The sequence below is a fragment of the Microcaecilia unicolor genome, chromosome 1 (assembly GCF_901765095.1).
Source record: "Microcaecilia unicolor chromosome 1, aMicUni1.1, whole genome shotgun sequence".
NCBI classification, from domain to species: domain Eukaryota; kingdom Metazoa; phylum Chordata; class Amphibia; order Gymnophiona; family Siphonopidae; genus Microcaecilia; species Microcaecilia unicolor.
The window spans coordinates 62,588,456-62,606,679 of record NC_044031.1 but is presented as its reverse complement, the minus strand read 5'-3'; the positions used below and the strand labels follow the sequence as shown (position 1 = coordinate 62,606,679).

The 18,224-nt window shown below is 45.2% G+C and overlaps 1 protein-coding gene across 1 annotated transcript in view; it reads right to left on the bottom strand.

Annotated features, from left to right (window-relative positions):
• Nucleotides 1-1,808: 1,808 nt before the first annotated feature.
• The window catches only part of CTDSPL (CTD small phosphatase like), a 137,390-nt gene continuing 120,974 nt past the window's right edge, over nucleotides 1,809-18,224 (bottom strand). Inside the window, exon 7 of the mRNA XM_030197877.1 lies at nucleotides 1,809-4,319. Coding sequence (XP_030053737.1) covers nucleotides 4,194-4,319 — 126 coding nt within the window. The 3' untranslated portion in view covers nucleotides 1,809-4,193. The remainder of the gene's footprint in view (nucleotides 4,320-18,224) is intronic.

Sequence of the window (18,224 nt, the reverse complement as noted above, 5' to 3'; positions counted from 1 at the left end):
CCTCTACTTTCTCACCAAAAAGGCTATCCCCCCCGGCAAGGAACATCCGCCATCCATTGCTGGACCGAATGATCCAGGTCAGAGACATGCAGCCATGAGAGTCTGCACATCACTATACCTTGGGCAGCGATCCTGGATGCTACATCAAAAGTGTCGAACGTACCCCTGGGCAGGAATTTTCGACATGCCTTCTGCTGCCTGACCATCTGGTGAAAAGGCTCGGCTTGCTCTGGAGGGAGTGCATCAACCAAGCTGGACAATTGCCTCACCAAGTTCCGCAAGTGGATGCTCGTGAACAGCTGGTAAGATTGGATTTTGGTGGCGAGCATAGTGGCCTGATATGTTTTCCTCCCAAAAGAATCAAGAGTCCTAGCTTCTCTGCCTGGGGGCTCCGAGGCATAGTCCCTAGTACTCTTGGCTCTCTTGAGGGCGGAGTCTACCACCATGGAATTGTGGTAACTGAGACCTCATCAATCCAGGTTCACCGTGGATCTGATACTGGGATTCAGTTTTCTTCGGGATCACAAGGCCAGAGAGAATGACCACTTCTGCATAAGGACTTCTTCAGTAACTTATGTAGAGACCCCGTCACAGCCCCTCTAGGTTGAGAAGGATAATCCAGGACTTCGAGCATTTCAGCCCTGGGCTCATCCTCAGCTTCCATAGGAAAAGGAATAGCCGTCACCATTTCCCGGACAAAAGATGTAAAGGACAAACTCTTTGGTGGAGATAGTCTCCTTTCTGGTGGAGGGGAAGGTTCAGAGGGAATCCCAAAGGACTTGTCAGAAGAAAAGTACCTGGGGTCTTCCTCTGACTCCCATGAATGCTCCTCTTCAGTATCGGATAAGACCTCCCCCAGGGCACTCCGAGACTGAGCCTGCCTCAACGCCGTGGAACGTCCTCGATGGCGATGTTGAGAAGTCAACGCCCGCCTAGACTGCGGTGAAGCTTCCTCCACCGATGTCGAAGGGGAGTCAACCTGGGTGGCAGCTGACGTCGATGCCAAAGGCGGCACCGAGGCCGGGGACCTCACCACAGGAGAAGGGCCAGATGCCGCTGCACCCAGCGGCACAGAAGGCGCAAGCACCCCTGACACCGAAGCAGACTTGCGCAGCAATCCCTCCAGAAGCTCTGGAAGCAGGACCCGGATGCGTTCGTCGAGAGCCGCCACTGGAGATAGCTGCGGGGTCGGTAGAATCTGTCGAGACTCGGAAGGAGATATCGGGCTGCCAAGAGATTGACGCATCGGCACCTCCTGTATGGAGGGGGAGCGGTCCTCTCGACGCTGACGCTTCTCGGGTGCCGACTCTCTCGACATCCTGGAGCTCCCGGCACCATGTGTCGAAGGAGAACGATGACGGTGCTTTTTAGCCTTCGCTCGATGCCAGTCATCGAGACTCCTCGGTACCGATGAGGACGTGGAATCCTCACGTCTCCTCTGGGCCGGGTCCAATGAAGGTTGATCCCGGGGGGGGGGGGGGGGGCCTGCATAACAGGAGGCCTCGAGGCAGGTGAAGACCCACTCGATGCCTCACTACTCCCAGCATGAGCTGGTCTTGGGGCAGCCATTACCTCTCCTTCCGACGTCGATGCTCCTCTCGATGTTGATGCCGACGATCTTGATACCGATGTTGTTGTCAACATCAAGGGACCGGACCGAGCCCCAAAAAGCTTTTCTCGCTGGGCTTCTCAAGATGTTTGAGTCTGTTCCTTCATACGAAGACACAGACTACAAGCAGCTGGGCGATGGTCGGGCATAAGGCACTGGATACACCAGGTGTGGGTATCGGTACCTGAGATGGCCCAGTTGTACCGAGTACAACATTTGAAGCTGCTGGGTGTCCTCGATGACATGGAAGGAAAACCGGCTTCAGCGATATCAAACGACGCGATTGTGCCAAAAAAGTGAAGGGCACAAAAAATGGGGAAAAACCGACCGCGCAGCGTCAAAAAGAAAGTAAACTTAAAAATAGGCCAACCAAACAGTAAAGGAAAGTACGGGAGTAAAAAATTAAAAGAAATAGAAAAAGAGAGAAAAAAGTCGTCAGACTCTGGCTCCTGGGCCAAAAAACGAGAGAAGAAAAAAATGCTGTCACCTCCTCCGGACAAAAAAGAACTGAGGAGTCACGCTCACAACAGGTGGGAAGTCGGTCGCGCCTCTGGTAAAGTTTTATATTTTTGCTGGAAAAATTTTGCGGCTTCCTGGGCCAACACAGACGTCGACCAACTTGTGAGAACAAGCAGCCTGCTTGTCCTCGGAGAATGGGTGTCTACACTGTTCGTAAGCTAAAAACATTAATGTGCCTCTAGCGCGGCTTAGTAAACAAAGCCCTTAATATGCTAAATTTAACAAGCTGCCTAGAGAATGTAATTGAATGAAGGCTGCTTGCAATTCCAGCATACTTGATACAGTGTACAGAAAGAACCAGTCACTTACTATCTAACAGCAGTTTTCATACAGCACAAAAAAGATGCAAAAACAAATAGGACTATGGGACCAAAATAAAAGGGCAGCAGGGCTTGAATGCCTGGAAGCACCAGAAGGGAATATAGCTGTAAAACAAGTATAAAATGCAAACGTCTCACTTGCTATGGTCTAACTAGGAGAAAAGTTTCTTTCCAATGTGGTCACAAGGACAAGGGAGATAAAATTAAACAGAATACTCAGTGTCCCCAGCATGCACCAGTCCAAATAGATACAAACATGCTGAAGGAAATATAGTTTTTCAAGAGTTGGACTAAAAAAGGACCTGTCAATCAACTATTCCTAGTAAAATTATTTTCCAAGTGCTCCCTCTCATGTGTGGGGATACACACAAAAAGTAGTGACTGAGAATTATAATTTAACATTTCTGACCCAGATAAGTGGCAGGAAGTAGGACAGAAGAGAAAGCAGAATGGAGTAAATTTAGATGTCAAAAGACACACTTGAGGGGTATGGCCATCTGGTCTGCCTGTTCTGGGTATTGCCTGAGTTTTACCACTTACAAGGAATGAATTGTATAGCATAGGCACAGTGGCAAAGAACAGTATAACAGCTGGTGGTCTACTCCATTTGGTAACTGTACAGTAGCAGCAATTAAAAGACAAATAAAACCCCACAAGAATAAAAACTGCTCAGTATACATCTCTAGCTTACCCACAGGGGCTCAGAAATAAAAATTTCAGATCAATAAATACACAAGCTTTCCATTGTAATGGAGGCTTTCACAACTGTACTTGGAGCACCTTGGGAGATGACAGCTGTGCATAAGCAGAGACAATAAAATTTCAATTTTTTTAAAGCATAAAGATGCTTTGATCTAATTATAATTATCGCAAGAAACATTTTTTTCATCACAACACTGCCTAGTAGGTGTAACAAAGAACTGCAGATATGGCCAAACTGCATCAGAAATGACTACTAGTCAAACACAACCCTTCCCCTTTTTCTAAAAGGTAAGTTTAAAAAAATCAGGATAAACAAACTTTTCAAAACATTTCATGTATGACACAAAATATTCACCATGGTAAGTTGAATTAACAAAATCCAATGTGCTTATGGAGACATGCACCCAGCATCCACATTCTACCTGCCTGTCCTCGGTATTAAATTACAGTGCTCTATAAAGTTTTTTTTTTTTAATATATATTTTTTTTAAAGCATCTTATCATTAAAATCTAAAAGGTGCCTGGAAATATGCAGAGTACAAAATGTAACACTTCCGCTCAAAATCGTCTTTCGAAAAGGCACTTCATTCTGTAGGAAAGAAATTCAGAGTCAGGTCAACTGCTCCAAGCACGGTGGAAAGAGGAGTGAACTGTCTGCATAGTACAGACAGACAGAAAACGTCAGCTGCTGCAATGCATCAGGCTTTTTTTTTTTTTTTTTTTGGTATGTTTTAAGGAAAGAAAATCTCTCAGATCCCAGAAAAATACTGTCACCATTTCTGACATTAGTTAAAAGTGTTCTTTTTTTAAAATATTTTTCGTTTAAAAAAAAAAAAAGGTCATCTGACAAACTTGGGATCTCAGGCTCAATAGCATCACTTGTTATGTCCATTGCAATGGGAAGATGAAGGACAGAAGTACTTCCTGCCTGCACAGTACAGTGTCCTCAGAGCTTTGTCTGTTTTAAGGAATGGCACCCTAAAAGTGTAACAGACAGAGATGCTGCAGCTAACAGGAACAAAGTGCAGGTAGTGCTGCTAGGGCTACCTGTTGCAGAGATTATGAAGCATACTATAAACATCTTCCTCTTGGCTTAGTCCTTCAAAGAAGGGAATCAGATCTTGCAGTTCTGTATCAGTCATATCATCAAACCAAGACTGTACAGGGACCTAAAATAAAACCAAAGGACACATTTAGAAGAGTTGAAATACATCTGTTTCTTTCTACAATGTAATCATCATATGGAATTTGTATTTATTTATTAGGATTTATTGCATTTTTAAAAGAACTCACTCAAGGCATGTACAGTAAGAATAATTCAAACATGAGCAATAGACAATTACAGCAATAAAGAAAATATTCAAACAACAATACAAGGTATGGCATAATATGTTTTTGATAAAGTTAAGATGTGGGTTAGGTTCGACGACGACATCTTTTTTGTTTGGAGTGGTACAGAAATGGAGTTGGGAGCTTTTGTTCAGTACTTAAACAGTTACCACTCCACATTGAGGTTCACGATTCAACACAGCAAAGACACCATATCTTATTTAGATGTTTTAGTGAAAAAAATTGGAACCAGATTTGAAACCACAATTTTTCAGAAAACTACACGCAGAAACACTTTTTTGGATTACAAGAGCTGTCACCCACAGAAACTCAAAGACAGTCTGCCTCTGTCGCAGTTTTTGAGATTTAGAAGGATCTGCTCAGATGAAAGGGACTTTAAGGTCCAGTCTGTTGAGCTTAAGTGGAGATTAATTGAGAGAGGCTACCCAAAACACGCAGTTAATAGAGACTATAAATGGGCAAAGTTCAACAACAGGGATTATTTTTTGACACCAAGGAACAAGGATATGGAAGCAGAAGACATCGCAACCTGCATATTAAGGTACACAACTAAAGCGCCACATGTGTCGAATGCCATTAGGAAACAATGGCACATTGTACAAACATTGCCTGTTTTCAAGAACACAGCATTGAGATTTGCATACAGCCGTGGTAGGAACTTAAAGGACATTTTATCACCTGCAGCATTGAGACCGCCGCTCTGTGATGTAAATAGAGAAAAGGTGGCCATGATAAATGTGGAAATTGTCAGATGTGTGCCATTATGCTGATTACGGATGAGTTTGTGGATCCACAGTCAGCGACCAGAATAAGATTGAAATCTAAAACCTCTTGCAAATCAGAATACGTGATTTAATGTATTCAATATTCTTGTGATAGGTTATACATTGGACAAACGTTTCAGAAGCTAGTGACCCGACTGACGGAACACAAAAGCAATATCTCCACTAAGACGACCACAGCACCCCTAGCACCACATTGCGATAAAGAACATGTTTTTTAATCATTACGATGTGTGATTTTGCAGCAACTGGATTTTAAGATTAAGGGTGGCGACAGAAGACACATGTTGCTACAAGAGCAAAAATGGATATTCCGCCTACAGACTGTGCAACCCAATGGTCTAAACCAGAGGATAGAATGGTGCCAACTTTTTTTTTTGAGGATCGGGCACTGTAAAAAGTTTTTCAGGGTGGTGATTGGTTAATTCTTTTGGGAGCGTTTGATGTTACTATATATTTATATACACCATTTTCTGGGAGGTATGCACACAGAAACAAACTAGGAAAGTGAAGTGAGGTATGATAAGGGTAAAGAAGAGTTAAAGAATTGTTTTTTTTTTAATTCCTTATTCTTTTAACAGTTACACAGACCACGGACCCTGAAGCAGTGGACGAATCTCTGGCCATAGTCTGCCGTGGGCTGAGTGAAGACGCTGTGCACCTACATAAGTTAAGTGGGAAAGATTCAACTGAATTTGAATAGTATAAGCACACATTTTTGTAACACTTTTTGGAAGTTTTTTGGAGCCAGTGATGACAGCGAGCACTCCGTAGTTTAGTGGAACATTTAATTCACATTCAAGGAGTCTGTTGAGGATTTTTTCCTTCAATAGCGGGATCTCTTTAGCATTTGGGGAATCTTATTCACAAGGTAGTTATACCCACACACGGAGGGGATTTGTTTTGGTTTCTAGTGACTGAGCTGCATTATACCCTTGAGCTCTTGTGTTTAAATATAATATGTAATAGAACATTTTAATAGGAATTTGCATAAAATACCCAAGGATTCCAAATTTACTCAATAGTTTGGTGGTGAGTGATATTAAGATGAGCTGGAACTCAGCTCTAGTGAATTTCTGTGACCTGAATTACCAGAAATCACATAGCAGAAGGTGGAAAACTTCTTGATGCCTGTTTGACCAAAACTTGCCAGTGCCTATGGTTCCACAGAGGGAGAGGCTGAGGATGGATGATAATGATAATATCATCTAGCAATTTTGGCTAGCCCCAAGTCTTCTACATATTTTTCTACCCCTGTATATCAGTACTGAGACCAGAGCACTTCAGGCCAGACAGAATAGTGAATTGTTCTGTGTGTCTAATGAGAAGAACCATCAGATTTACAAAAATCCCATGCTGGCTAGTTCTTATAATATTTAAACTGGCACTGGTTAGTGTCACTGCTAGCTTCTATATGAGCCACCCTTTAGCAATAAATGATAACTTATGCTAAATAATAGAAACTTGTAATGATTTTCTATCACAGGTCTCTGTGTGAGAATTAGCAACAACAGAGGTTTTTGAGTATGAATCAGAGTCAGGTATTATTTGTATGTTATGTATATTTCCTGTGCTTATACGACATGTTTGAGTGGTTTCAAGTTTTTAATCCTCTACTGAATATGTGGTATTGGTATTTAATGATTTTTTTATACTGTTTTTATTAACAAAAGTTACAGACAGAATTTCCAAACATCCACTTTTTCTGCTCACCATAACATTGCTATTATTGGTCATACATCTATTACATTTCCAAGTACATGCCCAGTACATTACGTTACATATTTATTGAACACACAATGTTTAACATCAACTGGGTAGCCCCCAATGTTCTTATAGCATTCCTTCAGGTTCCAGGTCCTACTGGGCTGCATCCTCTTTGATGGAGCGGTGATCTACCCTCTCCACACGTTTCATCTCCCTCACGTCCGCTCTCTTGATTTTCTATTTATCTCCCCCCCCCCCCCACGTCCATCCCCACCCCTCCTATCCCCACCTTCTCTCACCCCCCCCCTTCGTCCCTAAGGCTGTGTTGCAACGTCCCCGGGATGCCCCTCTCTCATGACAGCTGTGCTAATCGTTGGAAACTGCTTTGCCAGACGATTTGGCCGGGGAGGGGGGGGGGCAGCCTGCTCCATTCATATTCAAATTGACCTCCCCCCTCCCAACCCGCCATCTGTTTCATACTAATGTACCACTTAGTGAGGGGAGGAGGGTTCTTGTCTCTCCAGTGCTGTAGGATAACTTTTTTTGCCAGCACCAATGCTAACAGGATAAATCGACATTGGTACATATTTAGCCCCTGTGTACTCAAATCTGAATCTAGTCCCATTAATAATATCCTATAGTTCCACTCTATGGGCTGCTCTACCACATCCTCCAAACGCTTCATTACGCCTCTCCAAAACCCTTGCAGTGCCCCACACTCCACAAAGTGATGCTCTAAAGTACCCTTTTGATTTACATACTTCTCACATTCCTCTGATTCCCATAACCCCATTGCTTTGCCCCTACTTCTCGTAATGTATAGAATCTTAAATTGAATTTCATGACAACTCACGTTAGGAGTTATTTTGTAGGTTAAATCAAAACATTGCAGTATTTCCTTGCTCGAAACCTCCATTCCTACCATTTTACTCCACTGCCCTGCCAGTACATCCACAAATGTTGCTGGCCTCCATGTTTTCCCCAAATAATACCAACGTGAAAGCTTGTTGCTCCCCGTTGGTACCTGTTTAAACACCACGTCTAGTGCAGTAAATGTGGGAAGCCTATCAACTATGACTCTCAACGATAGTACATAATGTCTAATTGTAAGTATGACAAAAACAATTTTTGTGGGATGTGCCTACGTTCCTGGCATTCTGCAAAGGAGAGAATCTGGGTTTCCCCCTCCACCACCTGCCCCACATATTTACATCCTCTTGATACCCACTCCTTAATATGTGTGCTCCCCTCTCCTGCCGGAAATCCTGGGTTATCCTGAAATTCTAAGAATGGTGAGGGGCCTTCTATAGCTCCCATCCTGCGGCGCCACCACTCCCAGGCCAGCCTCAACAATTTCACGAGGGGGGTGAGCCGAACTTGGGAACTCCTAACCTGCAAGGTGTTAAGCACGGAACAAGGCTGGGTGGCACTCTCCCACACTTCCGGTGGCGCGAAAACAAAGTGGCAAGAGTGCAGCTCATGTATCCATCTTAAGAGCGCCGCAACATTATAGAGCCTAAGGTCCGGTAAGTTGGCTCCCCATTCGCTGTGAGCCCTCGTTAATTTGTTATACCTTATCCTAGCTCTCTTACCTCCCCAGATGAAAGATAGTATTGCTCCCCTGTAAACCCCCTCATCCTTACTATGCACCCACAAGGGTATCATTTGCAAGGCATACAGGATTTTAGGGAAAAGCACCATTTTAATAAGCGCAATTCTGCCCATTAGTGATACTGGCAAGTCATTCCACTGCCCATATAAGCGTTTAATCGCTTCCAGCTTGTCACTAACATTCTTCTTGTACATAACCTTAAAGTCTAGATGCAGGAATACTCCCAAGTATTTCATGGGACCCCGTGTCCAGGTCAAAGGGAAGTCTGGACAGCTCTTACTTGCACAATTGCTAGACAGCGTCATTGCCTCCGATTTGTCAGTTAATTCTTAGGCCTGAGAAAGTTCCAAATTGTTGGATCCCCTTGCTTGCCTCCCCCAGAAATATTAACTTATCATCGGCGAAAAGGTTAATTTTGCATTCTTCTTTCCCCAGCTTGATTCCCCGCAGCTCCCGTGACTGCCTGATTTTACTCGCCAATGGTTCCAGAGCCAAGACAAACAGCATAGGCGATAATGGGCACCCTTGTCACGTGCCCCTCTGCAACGCGAATGATGGGGATAATTCATTATTGACCATGATTTGCGCTGTAGGATTCTTGTATAAAGCCCTTATCCCTTGTAGGTACTCCCCATATATGCCAAATTGCGGCAGCACCCAAAAGAGGTAATTCCATAAGATTTTATCAAACGCTTTTTCCGCGTCTAGGCTGGCGATGATGTTATCGCCCGTTTGATTCCCCTTTGCCTGAATAGCGCTTAGGGCTTTAAGTATGTTAGTAGAGGCATACCTGCCCGGCACAAAGCCAGTTTGATCTGGATGCACTAAAGTTGGCAGAACCTTTCCCAGTCGGGCAGCCATAATGCTAGCGAATAGTTTTATATCCTGATTCAACAGGGATATGGGCCGGTAGGATCCCAATAGCTCTTTATCACGTCCCAGCTTAGGTAATACTATTATGGATGCGTGTGTCAAAGCTCCCGTGGATTGCCCATCAAACATATAAATGGCAAGTGACCGAATCACTTGCAAATGCGCAGTAGAGACTTCCCTCTCTGTCCCGCCCCCGCGTCAAGACGTGATGACGGAACAGAGAGGGAAACTGCGCTGAGGAGGACACAGCCGAGGTCGCTACCGCTCCCCCCACGAGGTCGCCGCCACTGCTCCCCCCCTCCCGAGGTCACCGCCGGACCCCCTCCACCCGGGCCGAGCCCTTTCTTCTCCAATGAACTTACAGCGCCGAAACCGAAGCAGGCAGATCAGCTCCCGTCGGCCTTCCTTCCCTGCCTGTGTCCCGCCCTCGCCGACGTTACGTCAGAAGAGGGAGGGACACAAGCAGGGAAGGATTGCCGATGGGAGGCGATCTGCCTGCTGCGGTTTCTGCACTGTAAGTTCAATGGAGAAGAGAGGGCCCAGCTCAGGTGGGGGGGGGGGGGGGGGCGGCGACCTGGGGGGGGGGGTGGGGTGGGAGGGAAGATGGGGAGGGGAGGGGGCCTTGGAGCTGGGAGGGACAGAGGGCCTTGGAGCTGGCAGGGAGGGCGGGGGGCCTTGCAGCTGGGAGGGAAGAAAGGAGGGAATGGGGCCTTGGAGCTGGGAGGGAGTTACACATCAAAATAAAACATACCAATACTCGCCCGTTTTAACGGGCTTAACGGCTAGTCTATGCATAGTGCATCGCATAACTCACTGAAAGGTCCTGCTAACTGCCCTCCCAGAATCTTGTAAAATTCGGGCCCCGGGGCCTTTGCTAATTTAAGCTTCTTTACTGCTTCTTGAATTTCAGGTCCCTTAATTCCCATATTCAAGGTTGCTTTCTGTTCCCGCGTCAAAGATGGTAGCCCAAGACTGAAAAAATGTCTCCCGCTTGGTCCCATTGCAGCTCCCCTTATCATAAAGGGATTTGTAAAAATCTACAAACGCCCCTTGTATCTCCTCTGCCCTACTCACCCCTTGCCCCGTTGGAGTTTTAATGCGGGTTACCAGGTGTTTTGCCGCTCTATTTCGCACCATGGCCGCCAGTAAACTGCCCGTTTTATTTCCCCACCTATGAAGCTTATATTTATATACCTGGATGCCCCTCGCTGCCCTTTTGCTCAAGATACTGTTAATCTTAATTTTCAGCTCTCTAAAAGTTTTCTGATGCTCTACATCCCCTCGTGTCATCCTAGTCCGAGTGTCCTATAGTAACCTCAGTTGCTCTAGCAGCTCCCCATCTCTCTTTTTCAGGGTTCTCGCCGTGTGTTCTATAATTTTACCCCTCATCACTGCTTTTCCTGCTTCCCATAACATTATTGGATTGTCTACTGAGGATGCGTTGTCTGTTAGGTAATGCTTCCATTCTTGTTGAAGGAACTCCCTGAATTCCGCTTCCTGATATAAAGTAGGATTCATTCTCCAACTCGCTTTACCCCTACCCCCACTGAAGTCACACTCTACCCATACCATACTGTGATCCGATACTACTTCCGCCTCGATTTCTGCTGCTCGGCTCATGGTGAAGAGGTTCTGTGATAGTAATATGTAATCTAACCTTGCCCTGCATTTGTGTACATGTGAGTAAAAAGTGTACTCTCTCTCATCTGGGTGAAGAGCCCTCCAGATATCCACTAATCGTAAGTCTTGTTGTAGCAGGCCTATTCCCCTGTCCTCCTGCCCCTTAGGTCTTGGTTTAGGTGGGTTGCAGTCAACTAGTGGGTCTGCTGTTATGTTAAAGTCTCCTCCTACAATCATTTTGTATTCTTTCAGTGGGGCCAGAGCCACCAACTACTGCAAGTAAAATTTTTGTGAGTAAATATTCTGCGCATAGACCGAACACAGAACTACCTTCTCCCCCTGGAGAATACCTACCCAAATCTGCCCTTGGGGTCTTGAACCACCTTGTGACAGGTACTGTCTAGTCCTTTCCTCAAGAGAATTGCCACACCTCTTTGCCTGCTATTGAAGGAGGAAAAGACAAGTTCACCCACCCAGCCTTGTTTTAACTTAAGATGCTCTGGTGATGACAAATGTGTCTCTTGCATCAGTAACACATCCACTTTCAACTGCTTACTATATTGCAAGATCTTTTTTCGTTTTATAGGAGAATGTATTCCATCTACATTAAGAGAAGCTACACGCACACTACTCATTTCCCCACACCACTGCCACGCTTATATGATATTGCAAAATCGTAGAAAACCACCAGGGCGACATCCCAGCTGTGCCCCCCGTAACGCTGACTCATGTTTCCCCCATAGTCTTCGTCTGCACCCCCGTGTATATCAAAGCCTCTCAATCTGCAGCCTCAGAATCCTCTCGTACCCCATATTCTTCTTCCCTTTACCCCTCCTCACTCTCCCCTGACTCTCCTCCCCTCTCCCCCACTGCTTCCCTTTGCCCTCTCTCCTTCTCTCCCGTCCCTCACCCCCACCCCTTCCCTCTTCTCCCCCCATTTACACTTCCATCCACTTTTTCTTTCTGCCCACCGCTCCCCCCATGCACATCTCCACTGCTTCCAGTCCCCTCCTACCCTTCCCCTGACCCAATCATCTCTGATTGAGGCTCCACCCCCCTCAACCATCCCCCAGATTGCTTGGCCACACCTTCCCCCCCCCCCCCCAGCTTTCCCCTTAAACAAAAAGAAGCTATAAGAATATAACTTATATTCAAACACAGGTTAATTTACATACAAATAACTTCCCCCTCCACCCAGAGAATTATGACTTCCATTTACCCCAAACCATTTAACTGTAAAACATTAAATGCTGCATTCTTTGTTTTTTTACCACGCTTCGCTCTTGCCCATACAAGTCCTTCTCTCGTTTAATCAGCCGGTCACCATCATATCCGTTCGAGTCGGGTTCTGTCATTTTTATTTTTATTTATTTTTATTACATTTGTACCCCGCGCTTTCCCATTCATGGCAGGCTCAATGCGGCTTACATGGGGCAATGGAGGGTTAAGTGACTTGCCCAGAGTCACAAGGAGCTGCCTGTGCCTGAAGTAGGAATCGAACTCAGTTCCTCAGTTCCCCAGGACCAAAGTCCGCCACCCTAACCACTAGGCCACTCCTCCACTCCATTCTTAATAGTTCCCTGGTAAAATGGACAAGGGCCCACTCTGACCTTGTCTCGTGTCCGTACAGCTCCCATGACTTGTGCTTCTGGCCCTGTATGAAGCGTCATCTCAGCTGTTTTAGAAACAGCATGATTTTCCATGTCTGCTGAGTGGCCCCTTTGTTGCATTACCTATTTAAATCTGTAAGGTGTCCACTTGCTATCTGTCTCATAGGTTATGCGCCCCTACAATATACATATCTCCATGTCCATCCTCTCTTGACCTTTTTTTTAATGTCTTTTTGCTTTTTCAATATTTAACCATCATTGTCTGCCAGATTAAAGTGCCGTCCAATTCCTCTTTGCTTCCTGTTTTCCCGCCTTTCCTTCGCATTAATCTGGAACCTTCTATAGCTTTTCTATGAAAGCCTGCAGCTCCTCTACCTTTGTTAGAGTGAAGGTTTGAATGTGATGAGTAATACGCACTTTAGCTGGGTACTGAAATGCAAACTTAATTTTTTTCTTGAACAGCTTGGTGCAGAATGGTGTTAACAGCCGCCTCTGCTCCATGACTCTGAATGAAAAGTCCGGAAACATCAGTATCCGCTTTCCTTTGTATTCCACATTTCTCTGTTTCTTGTACTGTTCAAGTATTTTTGTTTTAACAGCATAATTCAGGTATCGGGCAATAACCAACCTTGGCTTTTTGGTGGGCTCTCTCATCTGCCCAATATGATGGATTCTTTCCACCTGCCCCTGGCCTAGTTCCGGGGCCAGGTCCAACTGCCCGGGGATTTCTCTCTCTGCGAAGTCTTTCAGTTCTGCCTCAGTGATCGATTCAGGAACACCCACAAACCTTATATTGTTCCGTCTTCCTCTGTTTTCCTGGTCTTCCACCCTCTCAGTCAAAGTGCGCACTTATGCCTCCAATTCTCCGATGCGTCCAGCCGCTGCTACCATCTGATCCTCCTGCGATGATATTCTATCCTCTGCATGCGGACCGCATGGCTAGCTCTGCACTCTTTAATGTCATCCATACCCGCATGTAACTTGGCGAGCTTTGTCATCCAACAGTTGGGACATATTTTTTATAGATACTTGCACCATGTCCTCTTGCGACAGCAGTGAATTCGGGTTACGGGGCTGTGCAGATGGCGGTGTGATTGGTGCTCTTGCGCTGCTTTTCTCCTTTCCCGATCGCAGCACTTTTTCTGGCATTCCGATCACCTTCGCCTGCTAGAACCTCACGATCCACTCCATCTCATTTTTAAATATCTTGCCAGGCTATTTGAAAGGGGATTGCATTTCCATCAACGTCTTTAAACCTGGATATTAAGTCGAGGGGTAGGGAGCCGAGCCAGCAGGCGTCTGCTCAGGTCTTACTCATCACGTGACCCCCGGTATTTAATGATTTATACCATACCTGTGAGCTTCAATTAATATAAAAAATATTTAATGTAACAGCCACTGAAACAAAGGAAGAGCATACATTGCTTAAATTTCTTTGTAAAATGTCACGGTCTCAGGCTCTAAACAAACAGTCACGGACTCTGGAACAACGTGAGCCCTTGGCCTACTGTCGTCGAGCGGCAGCAGGAGGCAAAAATTCCGAACAAGACTGGACTAACAAGCAAGAATGGAGCTGAAGCTGTAGGCAGGCAGTGCTGGAACAGACAGGACTGGAGCAGAAGCTGTAGGCAGGCAATGCTGGAACAGACAGGACTGGAGCTGAAGCTGTAGACAGGCAATGTTGGAACAGACATGACTGGAACAACAGGACTGGAGCTGAAGCTGAAGGTAGAGGGGACTAGAGCAAGCAAGGCAGACTAGGCAGAACATAAAGCTGACCCACACAGACAAACAGCAGAACTAAGGCTGAAGGCTGACCCTAGCACACAAACAGAGAAGAACAAAAGCAGAAGTGCACACAGGCACCCTAAACAAGAAATCAAGACAGAAGTGCCCACGGGCACACAGACTATGAACAAGGCAGAAGTGCTTCACTGCACATGGACTAACCTGGAGACCTTTGGCATTGCAAAGGCCCTGAATGAAAGTTCACCACTTCCTTATAAAGGCCCTCACTAATGATGTCACAACTACAGGACAGAGGCAGGAAACACACTGAACACCAAAGTGAGGCATGAAACCCACAGGAAGTGGAAACACTACAGGACAGAGGAAGGAAACACACTGAACACCAAAGTGAAGCTTGAAACACACAGGAAATGGAAACACTACAGGAAAGAAACAACAATGCAAGGTGAAAGAACAGAAGCCAGCTCAGAAGCTGACCATCGGGAAATAAGGTGAGTCAAAGAGGGGTCACGACCACAGTCGTGACATAACATTTAAAAAATAAGCAGTATAGCTGGTCATATGTGGATGTGCATTAAAATCCTTTGATACATAGCTCTGACCACAAAATACTTGCAATATTACCATAGCACAAATTCAACAACTGTTAAATTCAATTTTCATCATATTTAAAGCAGATAAATATTTTGCATGTTGAAGTTACAGGACATTTGATTTCTTGCTAGAGCAGATGTCATCAATACCTATCTTTAAGCAAAGAAGGGAGAAACATCTCTTTAAAAATCCAGCCATGATCCATCCACAGGCAGTATAATTTGTCTTCCTCTCTACTATTCCAAACTATTTAAAACAGACCATAACTGTCAAGTCCTGTCTTCTAACCTTTAGAGGGGAAGCAATAACTACTCTGACCTATGGACCACACATTGCACTCTGCTAAATTTTAATTTTCCACAAGGCCAATCAAGCAGAACCAGATTAAACTCAAATTACATTGCTTCCAAAATATCTGACAACCAACTTGGCAAATCCATTGTAGTTTTAGTTCATTTAGGCTTAGCCAACACATGCATGCCAGTCACTGCTTAAAATAATTCTGAAGAATACAAGCTTTTATAAAACAATAGGTCAGATGAACGAATCTTACATAAAATACAGAAAGATAAGTTCCCATGCATAGGAACTTATTCACCAAAACAATTACCTGCACTAAACAAAAAGCTTGGTAGCTATTTTCCTTTAATAACCTCAGGAAAAAGCACATTTCACGAGACTGGAATACGGTACAGGCAGATCAAATTAGCCTCCTGCACTATCAACAGAACTCTCACCTCTTCTGAAAGACTAAGGAGGCTAGGGCTTCTCAGGTGTGAGGATGTTATAATGCCGTTGTATCGCTCCATGGTGCGACCGCACCTTGAGTATTGTGTTCAATTCTGGTCGCCGCATCTCAAGAAAGATATAGTAGAATTGGAAAAGGTGCAGCGAAGGGCGACTAAAATGATAGCGGGGATGGGACGACTTCCCTATGAAGAAAGACTAAGGAGGCTAGGGCTATACAGCTTGGAGAAGAGACGGCTGAGGGGAGACATGATAGAGGTATATAAAATAATGAGTGGAGTGGAACAGGTGGATGTGAAGCTTCTGTTCACGCTTTCCAAAAATACTAGGACTAGGGGGCATGCGATGAAACTACAGTGTAGTAAATTTAAAACAAATCGGAGAAAATTTTTCTTCACCCAACGTGTAATTAAACTCTGGAATTCGTTGCCGGACAAAGTGGTGAAGGCGGTTAGCTTAGCAGAGTTTAAAAAGGGGTTGGACGGTTTCCTAAAGGACAAGTCCATAAACCGCTACTAAACGGACTTGGAAAAATCCAAAATTCCAGGAATAACATGTATAGAATGTTTGTACGTTTGGGAAGCTTGCCAGGTGCCCTTGGCCTGGATTGGCCGCTGTCGTGGACAGGATGCTGGGCTCGATGGACCCTTGGTCTTTTCCCAGTATGGCATTACTTATGTACTAAGAGACGGCTGAGGGGAGACATGATAGAGGTATATAAAATAATGAGTGGAGTGGAACAGGTGGATGTGAAGCATCTGTTCACGCTTTCCAAAAATACTAGGACTAGGGGGTATGCGATGAAACTACAGTGTAGTAAATTTAAAACAAATAGGAGAAACTTTTTCTTCACCCAATGCATAATTAAACTTTGGAATTCGTTGCCGGAGAACGTAGTGAAGGTGGTTAGCTGGCAGACTTTAAAAAGGGGTTGGACGGTTTCCTAAAGGACAAGTCCATAGACCGCTACTAAATGGACTTGGGAAAAATCCACAATTTCGGGAATAACTTGTATAAAATGTTTGTACGTTTGGGTAGCTTGCCAGGTGCCCTTGACCTGGCTTGGCCGCTGTCGGGGACAGGATGCTGGGCTCAATGGACCTTTGGTCTTTTCCCAGTATGGCATTATTTATGTACTTACGTAAAGCAAATAGAATGTTAGGAATTATTAGGAAAGCAATGGAAAACAAAAATGAGGACATTATAATGCCTTTGTATCGCTCCATGGTACGACCGCACCTTGAATATTGTGCTCAATTCTGGTCACCGCATCTCAAAAAAGATATAGAGGGGCATTTTAGAAAGAAACGTCCAAGTTGCGATTTAGATGTGTTTGCAAAACAGCGAAATCCAGGGGCGGGAAAAATCATATTTTCGAAACAAGATGGACTTCCATCTTTCGTTTCGAAAATACCATCAAAGACGTCCAAATCCTTAAATTTGGACGTCCCTGCATTTGGACATTTCTGACTTTCGGCAATTTTCGAAACCAAAGACGTCCATGTCTGCACTGGTCCCCCTGACATGCCAGGACACCAACTGGGCACCCTAGGGGGCACTGCAGTGGACTTCATAAAATGCTCCCAGGAACACAGCTCTCTTACCTTGTGTGCTGAGCCCCGTAAAACCCACTACCCACAACTGTACACCACTACCATAGCCATTACGGGTGAAGGGAGGCAACTATATATGGGTACAGAGGGCTTGTGGTGGGTTTTTAGAGGGCTCACTGTTTCATCCACAAATGTACCAGGTAGGGGGGGTATGGGCCTGGGTCCTCCTGTCTGAAGTGCACTGCAGTACCCACTAGAACTGCTCCTGGGACCTGCATGCGCTGCCATGGACTGGAGTATGACATCTGAGTATGGCACGAAATACTTGTAAAGATGTTTTTGAGGGTGGGAGGGGGTTAGTGACCACTGAGGGAGTAACCGGAGGTTATACCTGATTCTGTCCGGTGGTCATCTGGTCATTTTGGGCACCCTTTTGTGCCTTATTCGTAAAAAAAACACGTCCAGGTGAAACCGTCCAAGTCTTCGTCAGGGACGTCCCTGCTTTTTTCGATTACAGGTCAAAGACGTCCAGGTGTTAGGCACACCCAAGTCCCACCTTCGCTACGCCTCTAATGAAAAAATAATAAATATGGTAGATTTGGATTTAATTTTCCTGCTGTAATGTTAATGTCTGGGACACGTATTTCTTTTTTATGGAAATATGTTTGGCAGCACATGTAAAACCGGCATGCCAATAAAATTATATTAGGATGGGGTAGCTGGTGGGGGGGGGGGGGGGGGGGGGGGGGGCTGTAAAGGTATTGTAGGGGACAGTTTTGGAGGCACAGAGGTTAGTTGCAGGGACTGGGATGGGAGGATAGTTGTAGGGGGGGATTTTTGTGGGGAGTAGAAAACAGCTTGAAAGGAGGAATTCCCT